Raw genomic sequence first — 18,382 nt, 5'->3', positions numbered from 1 at the left:
TATTTCAAAAAAGAAGTCTGAGGTTGGCAGGTCAGGACAAGGACAATGATAACACGAAGTTTTCCTGGAACCAAGTTCATTCTGGTTTTCTGCTCTGCTATTCTTGGATATTGTCTTGTCTTCATCTCACTTCCATGTTCTAGGTCAGGGGAAGGGAGGAAAGCAAAAGGGTGAAGGAACGGAAAGATTTCTCCTTGGGAAATGTCTTTTATTGAGGGAAGGAAGCCCTCCCCAGTAGATTTCTCTTATGTCTCATGTGCAGAACTGGGTCACATGTCCACCCTTAGACCAATCCCAGGTTCATTCCCTAGGTGTGGGGTCATGCCCACCCTCCCTGAGATAAAGGGACTTCCACCACCCTCCTGAACAAATCAGTGTTCTATTAGAAGAAAAAGGACAGTGAGTATTGGTGGGCAACAACTACTGCCTGCCATGGATACATTCTTGTATCCATGGAAATCCTTGGAAATTCGGCAAGAATAACATGGGAAATGTTGGTTTTGAATCAAATATTTTCACTCTCACAGCCCCAAAAAGAGATAAATCTACTAATACTTGCTTTACACAGAACATGCTCCAAACGTCTGCCTAGGTTCTCTCCAAATACATCCTTATTAAAATTGTTACCAACCTTCCCGGGTTGGTCCCCAACAAAGGTCCTTCTGCCAGTGTCGTTGGAGCTAATAGAACAAGACCAAGTTCAGTTCAGAAGCAAAGGAAAGCTTTATTCTTTGATCAAAGAATGGAGATGTGAGCTTGAGCCCTAGAGCACATGCTCTCTCTGGGACAGGCAACCGGAGGGGCTGCTTTATAGGGTTCTCATCTGCAGAGGGAGGGGCAGCGGAGTTCTTGAGGGTCATGCGCAGTTGTGCTGTTCACGGCACTTCAGGCCACAGCATCTCTTCACACAGCACGTGGCCATCTTGAATTGAGGTGTCAGGCACAGCTGTTTTGCCCCAGGAACTCTAATCCGATGTGTTAGGTGCAAGGCCTCTGCACACAGGCCCCTATGGGCAAGTGAAACTAGACTAAGCACAAGAGAAGAGGTTTAGACCTTAAATTATCACCTAGATTCCATCTTATTTTTCCCAGGATCCCAGTGGTCTTTGCTGGTGACAAAATGGCTTTTCAAGTCTTCTTTTTATACAGGGTAAGGAGGTTGGCTGGCAGTTGTCTCAATTGTCCTGACAGTCTCATTTCTAATCACAAACAGGTGACACGGACAATCAGGGCAGTAGGACTTAATCAAAACCTAGAATACTGATCCTCAAATTAGCAGGGTTTCTTTCTTTTTTTCTTTTAATTTTAGCTTTTTAAAATTTTATTTATTTATTTTGGTTGTGCCAGGTCTTAGTTGCGGCAGGCAGGCTCCTTAGTTGCAGCCGGCAGGCTCCTCAGATGTGGCTCGCGGGATCCTTAGTTGTGGCACGTGAATTCTTAGCTGCAGCATGCCTGTGGGATCTAGTTCCCTGCATTGGGAGGTGGATTCTTAACCACTGCGTCACCAGAGAAGTCCCTTTCTTTTCTTTTTTTTTTTTTTAAATAGACCTTTTTTTTTAGAGCAGTTTTAGGTTCATGGCAAAATTGAGGGCAAGGTACAGAGATTTCCCAAATACCCTCTGCCTTCAGTCATGCATGGCCTCCCCCATTATCAATATCCCCCACCAGAGTGGTATATTTTTTACAACAGAGGAACCTACATTGACACACGAGTGTCACCAAAAACCCATAGTTTACATTAGGGTTCACTCTTGGCATTGTACATTCTGTGGGTTTGGACAAATATAATAACATGTATCTACGCTTACAGTGTCCTACAGAGTAGTTTCACTGTCCTAAAAATCCTCTGTCCTCTGTCTATTCATCCCTCCCTTGGTTGCTTCCAGGTTGTGGCCATTATGAATTAAGCTGCTATAAACATCCATATGCAGGTTTCTGTGTAGGCATAAGTTTTCAACTCCTTTTGGTAACTACCAAGGAGTATGATTGCTGTATCATGTGGTAAAAGTATGTTTAGTTTTGCAGGAAACTGATACTGACAAACTGCCGAATTGACTGTACCATTTTACATTCCCACCAGAAATGAATGAGAGTTCTTTATCGGGGTTCTTGAAGAATTGGACAAGTTGTTTCTCCTATCCAAACCTTTCCTATAGAGTTAGGCTGTGAGACTAGCAGATCTTTAAAGATCCTTCCAGCTCTAAATATATACCTGTGAATGTGCTAGAAATGTGCACATGGGGGTCCCTGTTCTTGAAGGCAACATCTCTTAATCCCTCCAAGCTGGATTAGGTGTCCTTTCTCAGTATTGGGCTCCACACAACATCAGTCTTTATCGCTTTCAAAGATATGCCCTCTGGAGTCAGCCTGCCCAGATTTAACTTCTATCTCAGCCCTTATTAGCTAGAGGACTCGAGCAAATTATTTAACCTCTCAAAATTTTATGATGATGAGATATAAGATGATTTTAATGATGATTTTTAAGATATGTTGAGAGGTGTGTAAAGCCCTTACTTTAGCTTAGTGCCTGGAACACGAGTAAAAGCTTAATAAGCGTTGACTGCTGTAATTGTTTTTCTCCATTGTGAGTTCCTCCAAGAAGAAGCTGTATCTTCAGATTAGTATCCTTAGTGCTTAGTAAATGACCGGGGCTCAGTTAAGTATTTGATCAACACAGAAAACCAGCAGGATGACACTAGCCGATGATGTAACCCTGGACGACTTGATCACGGCGAAAGATGACCTCTCTGGTGGCGACATCAAGGCAATCTGTACAGAAGCTGGCCTCATGGCCTTGAGAGAACGTAGAATGAAAGTAACAAATGAAGACTTCAGAAAGTCTAAAGAAAATGTTCTTTATGAAAAACAAGAAGGCACTCCTTAGGGGCTCTATCTCTAGTGGACCACAGTTGCCTTCCAGGAAAAGGTTGGAAGTGTCCCGACCCCTTGGAGGTGTGAGGTTGGGGAAGTTGCCTAGGAGTCCATGTTCCGGTTGATCTTCATTAGCACAGCATCCTGAGTATCTTTTGAGCATGATGTGTAGGATTCCCATCTGGCTCTCTTTGTATGTTGGTCACGTGCAGTGCTGTCTTCCCAATAAAGCGGCTCTTTCTCAAAAACCCCCCCTCCACACACACAGAAGACACCTAATGGCCAGTGTCCTACTAGAATTCAGTAGGACACAGGCTCCTTTGTCCCAGTGGCTCCAGGAAACTAACCATCCCCAGTACCTGCAGACCAACAGCAGCTCATTTTCCTTGTGGCCTGCACTTGTCTCTCCTCCCAAACCCCCTGATGGGAAAAAATTGCTTCTGTGCCACTCCTGCAGAGCATGATTTTGGAGGAGAAGCTGCCCATCCAGCTTCTAGTATATGGCACCGGGGTTATTGAAACCGTCCACCTCCATCTACCCTCACCCAAGCCACTCCATATAAAATAATAATAATACTCTTTGATGCCGTCTCTATCTCACATAAAGAATAAAACCCTCTTTAGAAAACTTTGTTTTTAATTGATGTGAAACATATAATGTAAGTAGAAAAAAGTGCTTAACTGTGCAAATGTAGTTTCAAGAAAAGTCCCCTCTCACATTTTCCTCCTACCCACAACAATTTTGTATCCGATTGCAGTCCTTGAATCCCTCCTGTAATGATTTCTGGAGCAGCCTCAGCCAACTTGCCTCTCTCCCCCACCCCCAAGATTTTTCCAGAGCCTAATTATTAAATGAGATGAATGATTTAAATGCAATTGGTGATAAGAACTGACTTTAATCTGATAAGATGATACTCCTTGTGATTATGGGGGAAATGAATTTGAACTTTAGTGCAGGTTTGCTCCAGAATTCTCAGATGTTTCACCAGCCACCCATCTCCAGGGACATTGAGAGATCAGATGTCAGACTTTCAGCTTGACTTTAATCCTATAAATCCTGAAACTTGGCCATAAGATTGATGCTCACTGCACCTTCTTGGGATGATAAAGAGTCTCCAGGTAGATGACACTGTTCAGGCCACAGTGGTTATCAGCAGAAGGAGTCATCTCTAGCTCAGCTAGAGAAATGGCAGTAAACAAGGCAGCCAGAGAGGGAACTATCGGATGTATTACAGTCATAGTTATAGGTACAAATAGGTCCTATAATAGAAACATGATAAAATTCTGTTTGTTCACACAAAGGTAGAAAGTGGCACTGGAAGCTTTGAAAATTCAGAATCTTTTAATGTTTTCATAGGATTATGTTTTTACTAATTTTAAAGTGCTGTTTGTATTTTTAAATCACACATATTTGATCAAGACAGTTTCTTGTTCAGATCTCTAATCTCTTCAAATACCCCATTAACGATCCTGAAGACTGTAGAGATAATCAATACCCTGTATCTTCCCCAAAGTTATGAGAAGACTGTGCCAGGAGTGAGAAAGAAAAATAAATCAGGGACTGGACCCAGGGGATTTTGATCAGAGCATGAATAATCTTTTTCTCCAGGCAGGATCCATAATAAAGGATAAAAAGACATAGTACTTAAACAAACCAGCCTGTTAGAGAAGGAATATTGTTCCAGAGAGAGGAAGGGATGTCATACAAGGAAAAGGAATTATTAAGAAGACTGGCTCCTCATGCATGTGCCTAAAGGGGAACTAATAGAGATAATATATTTAGACTTTCATGAAGTTTTCGACAAGTTCACATCTAAATGAGTCATCCTGGGATCGGCAGGGGCTGCTTTGTCCTGCACTGAGAGCTGTCTCAAAAATTGAAAATAATTTCTGGCCTGAAGTCTTACAACAGCCTGGTTACTAGTCATCCTCCAGCCTCTCCTACCCCAACATGTTCCTCCAGGATCCAGAAGGATATTCCAGGAGTGCAAATTCAATAAGGTTACTCCTGCTTAACACCTTCAAAGCTCCCACTGTCATCAGTTTGAAGTCTAAATTCCTTACCTGTGATAAAGGCTTTATGATCTGGTTCCTGGTTACCTTCCTCAGTATATAACTATCATTTTTTGGATGCTCAACATTTGAACCACTTTATGTTTGGGAATTCCTTACCTGCTTTAAAGCTGAACATACTACATGTTTGCTTTTTCAGTCTCCCTTGCAGCCAGAACTCAGGCACATAACCTGGGCTCAGCCAATCCCTGGGTTCAGCCAATCAGATGCCCTGGACTTAGGAGCAAGTGATGGGAAGATACAGTGGCCTTGAGGAACTCTTTCCAGCGGCTGTACTTGTAACAAACTTGAGTTCTTGGGCCAACAGAAGCATATTACTGTGGGCTTCTGTGCCCAGTGCCCCTAGCAGAATCAGTCAGACAAATGGCAGCACTGAGTGCTCAGATGAGGTGTAATTGGTGTTCTCACCAGATCACTTCTGAGTGTGATCTGGGGCACTGTTCATGGTGATGAAAAATCTTTTGAAATTGATTAAACTCTTAAGGACACATTGCTCAATAATTCTCTATGTTAAAAAAGTGTGTGTTTAAAAAATTCTGCCTATGCCTCTCTGGGTATTGCCTTCTTTCAAAGTTTAGACACAGATATATTGTAAATGTTTTTCCTGTTACTGAGGTGTACTAAAACAACTCTTGAGGAAAGACTGGTATAATCAAGGATTAATATATATATTTTTTAATTTATTTTATTTTTGGCTGTGTTGGGTCTCCGTTGCTGCGTGGGCTTTCTCCAGTTGCAGCAAGCAGGGGCTACTCTTCGTTGCGGTGCGCGGGCTTCTCAATGCGGTGGCTTCTCTTGTTGCGGAGTGTGGGCTCTATGCATGTGGGCTGCAGTACTTGCAGCATGTGGGCTCAGTTGTTGTGGCACACGGGCTTAGTTGCTCCGCGGCATGTGGGATCTTCCCGGACCAGGGCTTAAACCCGTGTCCCCTGCATTGCAGGCAGATTAACCACTGCACCACCAGGGAAGCCCAAGGATTAATATCTTTAATTTACCTTAAGTCTTAAAATCATTAAGAAAAAAAGACGTTTTACATCAGAAAAATTGGGCAGTGGATTTGAGCAAGTAAATAACAAAATAAACATAAATGGATAAAAATGTATGAAAAAAGTTATCCTTCAATAATAAATGAAATGCAAATTAAAACATTTTCATTAATTAGGTTTAAAAATAATAATAGGGGCTTCCCTGGTGGCGCAGTGGTTAAGAATCTGCCTGACAATGCAGGGGATGCAGGTTCCAGCCCTGGTCCAGGAAAATCCCACATGCCGTGGAGCAACTAAGCCCGTGCGCCACAACTACTGAGGCTGCGCTCTAGAGCCCGTGAGCCACAACTACTGAAACCTGCACGCCTAGAGCCCATCTCTGCAACAACAGAAGCCATGCAATGAGAAGCCCGTGCACCGCAACAAAGAGTAGCCCCCACTCACCGCACCTAAAGCCCACGTGCAGCAATGAAGACCTGATGCAGCCAAAAAAAATAATAATAGTAAACACTCACTGAGGCCTGAATGTATGCCGCTAAATATTTTATAATAACTCATTAAACAATGAGTTTAATAACAATGTAAGTTTTACTAGTTTATCCATTTTAAAGATAAGGAAACAGAATTTAAATACATTCCAGGTCACTTCACCAGTAAGTAGCAGAGCAGGGATATAAAGGTAAGGAGGGGTGGGACTGAAAGTTCCAACTTTCTAATCACATGGTTGGTTCTCCAGGCAGCCAGCCCCCATCCTTAGGTGTGGCCCAAAACTCACCTCATTAATATAACAAAAGATACCTTTATCTGTTTCATCACTTAGGAAATCCCAAGGGTTTTAGAAGCTTTGTGCCAGAAACAAAGACTGAATATATATTTATTATAAATCATAGTATAACAGGATTTCACTTTAATTTGAAGCTATAAATATCTCCTGGCCATTTGCACCTGGGAAACAGCAATAAGAAAAAAAAAAAAAAGGTTTTCACACTGGCAGCACTAAGTGACCTTGATTAAAAGGAGCTAGGGTTGCTGCTACACAACGGGGGCAGAAAGGGATATGCCTGGCACCGAGGGGATTCACTGGCTTATCTTGGAGCTTTCATGTCCAGTGATAACTGTAAACAGGCAGTTGCTGCAACAAAGGCCTGATGATGCTAGAGTAACTAAGGTTCTGGCCTTTGGAAATGAAGGTCCTGGTGACTCAGGCAAGCAACCTAGGTCTGCAAAAGTTATGGCCAAGAGAAGGGAAATCTACAGGCATGGTGGGGGTAGATGAAGATTATCAGCTAGGGCCTCAGACCAGTCACAACTGTGTAGACTGTAGCTTGTTCCACTAACCCTCCGGTTAAGACTGTACCTGACTACCACCCTGAATGATACATTGCAGATTAGATTCAATGTGTGCACAGATCCAAGCAGTACATGGAGTGGATGAGGAAATAGTATACCTCTTGTGCGTGCCTCGCTTCCCCTTGGCCCATCTTTTTACTCCAGGTGCTGCTGCAGCTCTCATTTGCCTGCAGGTGTGACCTGCAAACCTTCACCTCAGCTGCACAGCACACCACCCGCTTTCTGCCCTATGCTTCCTCCTCCATGAGATGCCAGTAAGAACCCAGTCAGCCAGTCTGAGCCATGCCCACACCTGGGAGTACAAGGGAATTAACTGCATGAGATAACTCTGCACCAAAAGGGAGAAAAGCTAGTACGTAAATATTCACTTTTTCCGTGTCTGGGGGTAAAATTCTGTGTCCATTCCACAGAGCTCCTCAGAAGGCCCCTATAAGAATTAAGCCCATTACCCCCAGAGGCAATGGGCCAAGAGCACCGTTTGGGCTCTGAAGATCACAGGGGCTGACAGAGCAAAATAGGAGCCCAAAAGGGCAAGGTGTGTTGGCTATGGCTAGATTGGGGGCCGCTGTTGGGTGAGAAGACAGGGACGGGGGAGCCCATGCTGAAGAACACAGGTAAAATGGTATAGAGCATTGGGTTTTCCCTCAACCTGTTTCACTCTGAGCAGTCTCCCACCTGTTCTTTCAGATCACTTCCTAACATAAACTATCTACAGACAAGCTTTCCTCTCAGGCTCTGCATTTTGGGGTACTCCAGGCTCATACAAGGATCAAATAAGACAATAGTTGTGAATATGCTCTGAAAGTTAAAAGCAATATACTCATGCAAGCCAGCCCCACAGAGCATGCTGTTCTTCCTATAGCACTTGATTTTACTTTGTCTTCATAGATGAAATTGTCACCCTACTGTTTCAAGACTAAACTACAAAGCATGGGGTAGCTTTTATTGAGCAATACTCTGTTACTTCATTTTCATCTTTATGACCTTATGAGGTAGTAGGCATTACTATCTCCAGGCCATAGATGATGAGAGGGGGGCCTGGTATTCCAACTGCTAAACTCAAGCTAAGATTCTAGCCCAGATCTGACCTGCAAAGCCCATGCTCTATACCATTTTACCTGTTCTTCAGCATGGCCTCCACCCTCCCTGTCTTCTCACCCAACAGCGGCCCCCAATCTAGCCATAGCCAACACACCTTGCCCTTCTGGGCTCCTATTTTGCTCTGTCAGCCCCTGTGATCTTCAGAGCCTAAATCAAATGCCATCTCCCTAGACAGAACTGCTTCTTCATCAGCTTGCCAACATCACTTTCCTGAATCGCTATCTTTTTTTTTTAAACCACAAGGTTGTAACTGTTCTGCTGAATTTACCACTGGGGCTGGAGCCAGATGACAGCTTAGGTTTTAAGTAGTACCAGATACATAATAAGCACTTAAATAATAACTGTTGAATGAACAGTTGTCAGAGTGTGTACTCATTAAGCACAGGGCCTAAGTTGTCCTGTTGATTGCTATATTCTCAGCACAATAGCACAATGCCTGGCTCATAGTAGACACTCATTTGCTGAATGACTGAATGAATGAACATGAATCTGTTTCTTCATTAAACTGTGAACTCTTACAAAGTAGGGATTCTACAATGTCCAGCAAATGTTTGTTGAATCTTTTTAATGATTAATAGATTCATTTAAACAGCAGTACATATAGTCATCATTGCCAGACTTAATATGAGATGTTAAATGTTCGATCCAATTTTCCTTCCCGGATAAGTTTTTCTTTCCTATCCTGTATAGACAGAAAAGAAAAAAGTACATTAAAAACAATGCATTCTGGCACAATTCATGGTATAGCTCTGAAAAACAGAAATGAGACACTCCCAGCCTAATTACAATCCCCTATTGTCTAAAGCCTACAGAGTATGAGTGAGGAAGTAATAATCTGAAGAAATAAAGGGACAATAAGAAAACACTCCTATTGAAAAACACCTATATTTTAGTAAGTAGAATTATATTACCCCACTAAATAGCATACACTGAAAGCAAAATGTAAATACCTTCTAGGTAAGTGTGGCCTACCTTTCTGTTAAGCAATAATTTATCAGATAATCAAAATATATACACTCCAGGAGAGTGGACTGGCCAGTTTAAAGCAGAGCTACATGGATGGGCTCCAGTGTAGATGGGAACATGAGGCCTGGGGGCTGGGGTTGGGGACCTAGTACCAGAGTGGTCTAGTGTCAAAGATTAGCTTGGCTTTCTGTGCAGTCACATACCCAGGCCTCTGATGGCAGTAAGCCCCACCACAGGCTGCTTTGGCTTTTCTGTTGTTGGAGTATTAACATATTTTAACATTAATTCACAAAATGTGACCAACATAACTGGAATTCATGCAGACAGGGAGCATACTAAGTGATATATGTATTCTGCTAATACTTAACCCAATAAACATCTCTTTTAAAAGCAAACAAAATAAATATAAAAATTTGCAAAGATAACATCTAAAGATTAATCAGAATAGAAAAGTTTAACTTCTGTACATCCAATGAGAAAAAAGAAATTAACTTTTTAAGTTGTTTCTATATTCTCTTGCTTAATATACACAATATAATTTCCTTACCTAATCTAAAACACACCTGGAAAACAAAAATAAATAAATAAATAAATAAACACATCAGGAAAACTCTTTCATGAGCTAAGTTCAAGTCTTAGATATTTAAAGTGACCAATTCATTATTTTAAATTCTAGAGTAGCCATTAAATTAAATTTGAATGACCCAGAGACAATCGTAGTTTATAAGAAAGTATATTTCTATATGAGTTGAAACAATAAAGCAATAAAACTAAACATATAATTGAAACTTCCTGTTTTAACTCAGTTGGAAAGGAATAAAGATAAAAGAGGAACTGAAGGAAGAGTAGAAAGACAAGATGGGAATCATCAAGAGAGAGAGCTGCAGCCAGCACAGAGGGAACCTATCACACAGATACCAAACACAAGGTCCTAATACTTACTCTGTCGGTTTTGAAAACATAATACCAGAAGAGGAGGGGCCCAATTCCAAACAGAGCTCCTAAAAGTGAGGTCTTGGGAGTGGGTCTGAAATTGGGATAGATATTTGCTGATCTTGCATAGGTCCAACGAATCAAGGCAGGATCTTCCTAAAATGAATGAAAACAAAAGATACAGGAAATTAAGTTCTACACTAAGAAACAATCTCATCAGGACTTTTGTGGAGAAGCACAAGAGATGCCCTTTGTTCTCTTCTACAGTTAAGGGTATACCCCGAATATTCCTAAATAGCTTCAAAGAAGATCTTTCATTTCCAGTATCTGTTGAATAATTCTCCGATGATCCTGTTCAGAATTTAAAAGACTCATATCATCCTTCAGCTTCCTATTTATTTAAGATTTAAGAATCCTGATCATTTTAAGCTGTCAGAGAAGGCACTTTTTTTTAAATCATTTTTTTCTATTCTTTTCTGGATTGTTTTTGGCGTCACCGTCTTTCTTGAAGTATGACAAACAGAACCACACAGTATTTCCAATGAGGATAAACAGATTTCATATGCTCTATCATACTGTGAACTTTGTTTCCAGGACCTTTTCTAATGCTATGCCCACACTGGTCTTTCCAGGCTACAAATAAACTGCAGGAAGAGGAAGACAGAAGTAGGCTAACTCCGAACTTTACATTTTTTAAGCTGACTTGGCTGGTATTTTAAGAGCAAAATTATTACATTTCACATTATTAAAATAGTTTTTTGAAAGGACAAAGTTGTTAAAGAAAAATAATCAGATTGTCTTGGTTAAGAAAAAAGTAACTGTCAATTTTAATATATTTATACTACAATAACTATGTAAAAATAGCAAATCTACCCCAAATACGTAATTAAATTTAATTAGCTAAATACCCTAATGATTTTACAAAATTATTTGCTCCAGTTAACTGATAGATAAAAATAAGCAAATGAAATCAGCTTTAAAACTTTAATACTAAGCTGTGAGGAGAACATTCAAGGTTTTAACCAACGCCAGGAAGTCATGATTGGTAGGACATAAATAATTAAACTGGATCTTTCACAGTAACATTTTAAATCAAACTGTTTGTCAAACTCTTTGCAGAGACAGTAAAGAAGGTGAAGACACAAGATACAGGTTCAAGGGGACATTTGAGCTCTATACCTGAATGGATAAATACATCTATCTATTCTTGTATCTATCCCTTCCTGCTATTAATGCATTTGAATGACTCTCTCATGCCAGAATTCTCTACCAGTCACCTCTCTACACCTAATATCTGCCAGATCTGTCTTCCAGAAACAGATATTTCATTTCATAAAAATACCAACAGCTCCATGACCATAGTTCATTGAACTAGGTACTGTTGTTGAAAGAGGTTCCAAAACACCTGCCGTGGGAGACAGTTCTCCTTCCTTGACACCACTCCACATCCAAAGGACTATCAGCAGCATGTGATATGGTGAACACCACTTTTTTTTTTTAATTTATTTATTTTATTTTTTTATTTTTGGCTGCGCTGGGTCTTTGTTGCTGCGCGCGGCACGGGCTTTCTCTAGTTGTGGCGAGCAGGGGCCACTCTTGGTTGCAGTGTGTGGGCTTCTCATTGTGGTGGTTTCTCTTGTTGCAGAGCATGGGCTCTAGGCGCGTGGGCCTCAGTAGTTATGGCGCATGGGCTCAGTAGTTTTGGTGCACGGGCTTAGTTGCTCCGCGGCATGTGGGATCTTCCCAGACCAGGGCTCAAACCTGTGTCCCCTGCGTTGGCAGGCAGGTTCTCAACCACTGCGCCACCAGCGAAGCTTATGAACACCACTTCTTGAAATCATTTCTTCACTTGGCTTCAAGGGCACACACCAGCTTGGCTTTCCTCCTAACTCTTTGGCCATTCCCTCTTAGTCTCTTTCGCTCTCTTCCTCCTTATCTCCCCAGTCTCTTAATATAGGACCTCAGACCTTGTGGGTCTTTCCTATCTACATTCACTCCCTTGATAATCTCTAGTCACATGGTTTTAAATATCCACCTATAGGCTGATGACTCCCCAAAACTATGCCTCCAGCCCTAGACCTGTACCCTGAACTGCAGACATAATATCCCACTCCCTGCTCAATGCTGACATATTGTCTAATTGGCAAATGTGATGCCAAACATGATGTATCCCAAACTGATTTGCCAATATGCCATTCCACCTTCATCCCTGATCCTTTCACACTCTTCCCTATCTTGGTAAAAGGCAACTTCATTCTCCACTTCAGTCAAAAACCTTGGAGTTATCCTTGAGTCCTCTCTTTCTCTTACACCACATATCCAATCTGCCAGCTAACCTGATTGGCTCTACTTTCAATACATAACCAGAATGGACCACTTCTTACCAACTCCACTGTCACCAACCTTGTAGCCACCATCAACTAAGAAATTAGATTACTGCAAAAGGGTCCTAACTAGTCTCCCTGCTCCTGCTTTTGCTCCCCCATAGTCTCTTTTCTACTAAGCAGCCAGAGTTGTTGTTAAAATGTAAGTCCTGGGCTTCCCTGGTGGCGCAGTGCAGTGGTTGAGAGTCTGCCTGCCGATGCAGGGGACACGGGTTCATGCCCCGGTCTGGGAAGATCCCACATGCTGCGGAGCGGCGTGTCCCGTGAGCCATGGCCGCTGAGCCTGCGCGTCTGGAGCCTGTGCTCCGCAACGGGAGAGGCCACAACAGTGAGAGGCCCGCGTATCGCAAAAAAAAAAAAAATGTAAGTCCTAATTATGGGACACCCGACTCAGAAAAGTTCTTTCAATGGCCTATGAGGCTTGGTGTGATCTAGTCCCAGGTAACTTTCCCATCTCATCTCTTCCTACTCTGCCCTCACCTTTCTCCATGTTAGACACAATGGTCTTTTCAGTATTTTGGGAATTAACCAGGCACACTCCTGTCGAAGGACCCTCGTATTTGCTGTCCCCTCTGACTAAAATGCTACTTTCCCAGAGAGCTGAATGGCTAGCTCCCTCCCCTCACTTCTCTGAGATCTTCAATGTCACCTTCCAAGTGAGGCCTTTCCCTGTGCCTTTCTAAAACTGCAGCTGCTTTCCCTCTCTACTACATACACACACTCCTACTCCCCTTCCTTGCTTTATTTTTCTTCTTATCACTTCCCATTACTTAACATACTAAATGATTTAATTTTTTAACTTATTACTTGTCTTCCCTCTGGAAAGAAAGCTTTATGAGGACAGGAGTCTTTGCCTGTTTTGTTCTCCACTGTTACTGCAGTATCTAAAAGAGGACCCTGAGCAATTACTTATTCACTAAATCAATCATTCTTAGACATTAGGCAAAGAATTTCCACGTATTGCTCAATATATAATTGTCAGGCCCTCATTTACTTAACAGAACAACCAGTGAGGCTGGTGTAAAACCTGTTTTACACAGCAAAACTATAACTGCCCTGGGTCACAGAACTGGAAAAAAGAAAATCTGGAGTTTAAACCTCAGCTCTGTCTGACTCAAAGTCTCTCTCTCTCTTTTTTTTTTTTTTTTTTACTACATCTTACTATCTAGCACATCAAACCCAATCTGTATACAATCAATGTCTCTGTCCTCACCTTCTCCCAAGTAAATGAGGTTCTGGCTGAAGACAATATAGCCAAATGGTTAAGAGATGCTTTGGGTTATACAGACTACGGTTCAAATTCTGCTCTATCACTTGCTAACGTATATCTCTCTATGACATACTTGTCCTTCCCATGTAGTCTTTCTCATCTGTAAAATGGGGATAGTAATAGAGCTTAACTCTTTGAATAGCTGTGATATTTGAATATCATTCAGAAAGAGTTTCAATAGTGCCTGGCACACTGTAAGTTTCTTTCAATTCTCACAACTTCCTAACATTCCTACAGAACACCAATGCAACTGTTGAGAAAAGTCTTTTTTCTTTTTTAATCTAAAAGCACACTTCTTAAATAATAATAGCTATCAGTTTACTGTGCATGTATTATGTGCCGGGAATGTTACACAGACTATCTCATTTAACCTCACAACGATTCTATAAAGAATGTACTACCATTTCCATATATGAAAATTAGAAAACTAACGTTCAGAAGGCTTAGGGATATTGCACAAAGTCATATAGTTTGCTAGTACATAGCGCCTTGGCGTTTGACTCCAAAGCCCAAAGCTTCAGCAAGCTGTAGGGTGTTTGGGTCTTTAAAAGATATAAACCGAAAAATCACTATATTCCCTTCAGACGAGAGCAGTATTGCTATAAATGTGAACTGAAAAGTGGAAAACATCTTTAAAAAAAATACACACACCCCCCCCCCATATTTCCTGAACACTCATCACAAGCCAGGCACTGTGCTGGCCGGTCACGTGCCTTATCTCATTTAATCCTCCTAACAGCCTCATAAGATAGCAAGTACTATATTATCCCCATTTTTCAGACAGGAAAAACCGAGGCTAAGCAACAGAGTTGAACAACTTTTTCAAAATCACTCAGGCGGGAAGTGATCAAGCCAAGACTCAAACCCAGCATGGTGTGAATCCAGAACCCGTCCTCTATACCACCGAGCTCTCTACCCAAGGTCAAAGGGCTAATGAACTGGCCTGCTCTCTGGGCCTGGAAGAGGATCCGTGTCTAAAATACTCTTCGGGAACGGTGACCGCTCCGCGGCGTGATTCCCCTTGTCAGGTCTGAGCTGCCCAGCCCGACGGGACCGTCCCGACTCTGGCCCCTCGATTCCCACCCGCTGGCCCCTCACTCACGATGACCCCATGACGGCTGGGGTCGTTGTACTGAAGCAGGTACTCCCGTTTAAGCCGGGATCTTATGGCCAAACGCTCGGCTTGTGCCTTCCGAGTTTCCGGAGATATGTCGTATTCAGCTGGGTTGAGGGTAGTGGGCAGGGTCGCCAGGCGCGACGTCTTGTGCTCGGGGAACGACATCTTGGCGCCCCGGCGCACAACTGCGCCTGCGCGGTCCGAGGCCCGCCCTCTTCAGTCTGACCTTCGTCCTGAGGCAGTGCGCCTGCGCGTTAGCCAGAGGTTGAAGATGGAGTTTAGTAAGAAGTTCAGCCTCTTTCCTCAACCTTCCTCACGGTCCTGGCCCCCTAGTGGCGACCTGCGCAGGCTCAAGGTACTTTCCTCGCCTTCCCCCACACCCCTCCTTCCCCTACCCCCCTCCAAATCTAACGCTTGTTGTTTCTTCCTAGCAGCCTTATCCCTACTGAAATACAGAGCTTATTATGTGAAGTTGAGCTGGCAGAGACTGAAAATGGGATTGACTGTGGAATTCTGATTCAGTGTGGGTTCATCTCTGCGACTTGCGACATGTCACTTAACTTCTCGGAGTTTCCTCTTCCTTATCCTGGAGATTATGACCCCTATTCTATCCACGTAGCAAAACTGTTGTGAGGATTAAAATAAATAATTAATAGATGCCAACATACTTTGCAAGGCACAATTTCTCTTCCAAGAAAAAGAAAATTAGCTTTTCTGTGCGTTACCATATTAGATCCATACAACATAAGCAGAAGAGTATTTTTCATTGGCATGAAATAATGTTTAATAGGAGAATGATGTTAGAAGTGTTCCCTGCCTGACTATAGGTCAGAAAAAAATGGTATTGTATAAACCTCGCAAAGAAACAATATCTTGGTTAAAATACTAAAACCTCTTATGTAAAATCCCTAGCACTCTTCAGGTGCTAAGAATAAAAAACATCCTTAGAGATATGAAAATAAGGGCACTGTGTCTTGCTGTGAAAGATAATTTTGGGAAACAAGGAGTGTAACCTAAAAGGAAACCTTCTCCACCTCTACTGTCCTTCTCCTTTCCCCACTATCACCACAGAAAAAGGGCAACTTCAAATTGTATGGCAGGGTCTTTGGGTACCAGTCAGACACTCCTTAGGGGAAAACATGTAAACAGTATTTCCATAACTCAGGGAATGCTGGATCAGCTTGGGTGAAGCGTCTGGGGACATGTAGGTATGTTGGGAAATGGTTACTAGGCAGAGAAGGGACCTAGAAAGTGTTGGCGCTTCAAGTGATGAGTAGCAGCACTACCTACTGTCAAATTTACTCAACATTTTAATACTGTTTTAAAATATTTATTAAGCACTCGCCGCATGAAGCACACTGCACACTAGTCAGTCAATCTTCCAGGCTCAGTGGGGGAAACAACAGAAGAAATGAAGGACAAGATGTTTGTCTCTGAGAAGCTGACAGTCAGGCAGTACAGAAAGAACAGACAGAATATGATAATATTTGCAAAGCAGTTTAATGATCAAATGAATATAGTAGCAAAGTGGGCTCAGGAGAATGCAGGCTGAGGGAATATAGAAAAAAGAAACTTGAGACAAATCACTCACACTCCATTTTAAAGGAGTGGGGGGGAAAAGTTCTGTTTTTTTCTGAGGTGTTTAAACATATTAAGAAAATAAAATGAAAAGCAGGAGCAAGTTGAAAATTCTAAAGACTACTTTGATAGTTTCAAAAACCTTTTGTTAATAGATTAGACACTGATCAAGGAAGAAGGGCATGTTAAAAAAGAAAAGAAAAGAAAAAAGAAAGGAGTACATTGAGTACAAGCCAACCGACAAAGTTAAAAAAAAAAAGGACTAAGTTTAAGAGAGGGAGAGAGAGAGACAGAGAGAAGAAACTTCATCATTTCGTTTTGGATGAGTTAAGGGGATTATCTCCACATTTGCTTTTTTTTTTTAATGAGGTCATTTATTTATTTATTTATTTATTTTTGGCCGCGTTGAGTCTTTGTTGCTGTGCACGAAGGTTTTTGTCTGGTTTCGCGGCGAGTGGGGTCTACTCTTTGTTGTGGTGCATTGGCTTCTCACTGTGGTGGCTTCTCTTGTTGCAGAGCGTGGGCTCTAGGCACGTGGGCCTCAGTAGTTGTGGCACGTGGGCTCAGTAGTTGTGGCACGTGGGCTCAGTAGTTGTGGCTCATGGGCTCTAGAGCACAGGCTCAGTAGTTGTGGCTCGCGGGCTTAGTTGCTCCACAGCACATGGGATCTTCCCTGACCACGGCTCGAACCCGTGTCCCCTGCGTTGGCATGTGGACTCTTAACCACTGCGCCACCAGGGAAGTTCCTGCACATTTGCTTAATTATCATAAGGATCCCTTCAGATAACTGTTAAAAATATGAAGTCCTAGGTTTTGTTCTGCTCTTGTAGATTCAGAACTGGTCTTCAGGGAAACCCAGGAGTCAGTATTTTTTACAATTTCTTGAAGGGATTCTTACAATATTGCATGTTTGGGGAACATAGAGATGAATATAAGAGGTCTTCCTTTACCCAGAAAAGGCTATCTTAGAATGAATCTATTTAAGATGGAGACCTAGATTCTATAGTGAAAGAAAAAGACTTGATTGGGACTTTAGCTTGAAACGGTGCAACCGATAAATTATGAAAATGAATTTATCTTGTATTTAATACATCTTAGGTCACAATTACAACTGTGTGCTAATTCTGATAAATCAGGTGTTAATTTGTGGGGACATTATTTTTATGTAGCTCATTATGCTTCACTGCATTTGATTTTTTGCAGCAGGGTTATATTTGCAAAAGTGCTGGAGGGCTTTGTCCTTTGAAACCAGATTATTTCCTTCTGAAGCGCTGATGTTATCATCATTCTTATTCATTTTTCTCTTTTTCATTTGTTACCTGGTCCAGCTGTAAGATCCTCCTGTATTAGTAACTTTGCATGTGGATCTAGCAGTTCACCAACATCACTTTCATCAATTTCATGAAATTCCACATCTTTTGCAAGATTTGCAATAGATTTCTATTGCATTTGAGAACTGGTTATTTCCAAATGGATGACCAAGACTTTGATGGGGTGAATGTAGGCACTAGGGTTAGCAGATGGAATAATTTCAGTGAGCAGCGGTTTCACAGGTGGTCATATCATCAATGTATATTTCATGTTTTGAAGACTTTTACTTCTCTAAGAAATCTCCTAATAGAATTTATGAGAATTTATTGGATTACAGGGACTAAATACATGTATCTGTACTTGGTCGGAAGAGGGGGGATGAAGTGGTGAAGTGTAGAAGGAGAGAAGTGCATATATGCAGGGGTGGTTAAGCTATATAAAT

At 41.9% G+C, this 18,382-nt stretch overlaps 1 protein-coding gene across 1 annotated transcript; it reads right to left on the bottom strand.

The window, feature by feature from the left end:
- Positions 1-8,931: 8,931 nt before the first annotated feature.
- On the bottom strand, positions 8,932-15,236 carry NDUFB4 (NADH:ubiquinone oxidoreductase subunit B4). Its single transcript, XM_029215138.1, has 3 exons — positions 15,037-15,236; positions 10,290-10,436; positions 8,932-9,063 (listed from the first exon to the last, which is right to left on the bottom strand). The coding sequence occupies exons 1-3, from the start codon at positions 15,214-15,216 to the stop codon at positions 9,001-9,003; spliced, it is 390 nt and encodes a 129-aa protein (XP_029070971.1). The 5' UTR covers positions 15,217-15,236; the 3' UTR covers positions 8,932-9,000.
- Between the last annotated feature and the right edge of the window lie 3,146 nt (positions 15,237-18,382).

This window comes from Monodon monoceros, unplaced genomic scaffold (assembly GCF_005190385.1).
Source record: "Monodon monoceros isolate NGI ecotype Baffin Bay Population unplaced genomic scaffold, NGI_Narwhal_1 Super_Scaffold_11, whole genome shotgun sequence".
Lineage (NCBI taxonomy): Eukaryota > Metazoa > Chordata > Mammalia > Artiodactyla > Monodontidae > Monodon > Monodon monoceros.
The sequence above is the reverse complement of the archived record's forward strand: the minus strand, read 5'-3'. Positions and strand labels throughout refer to the sequence as shown.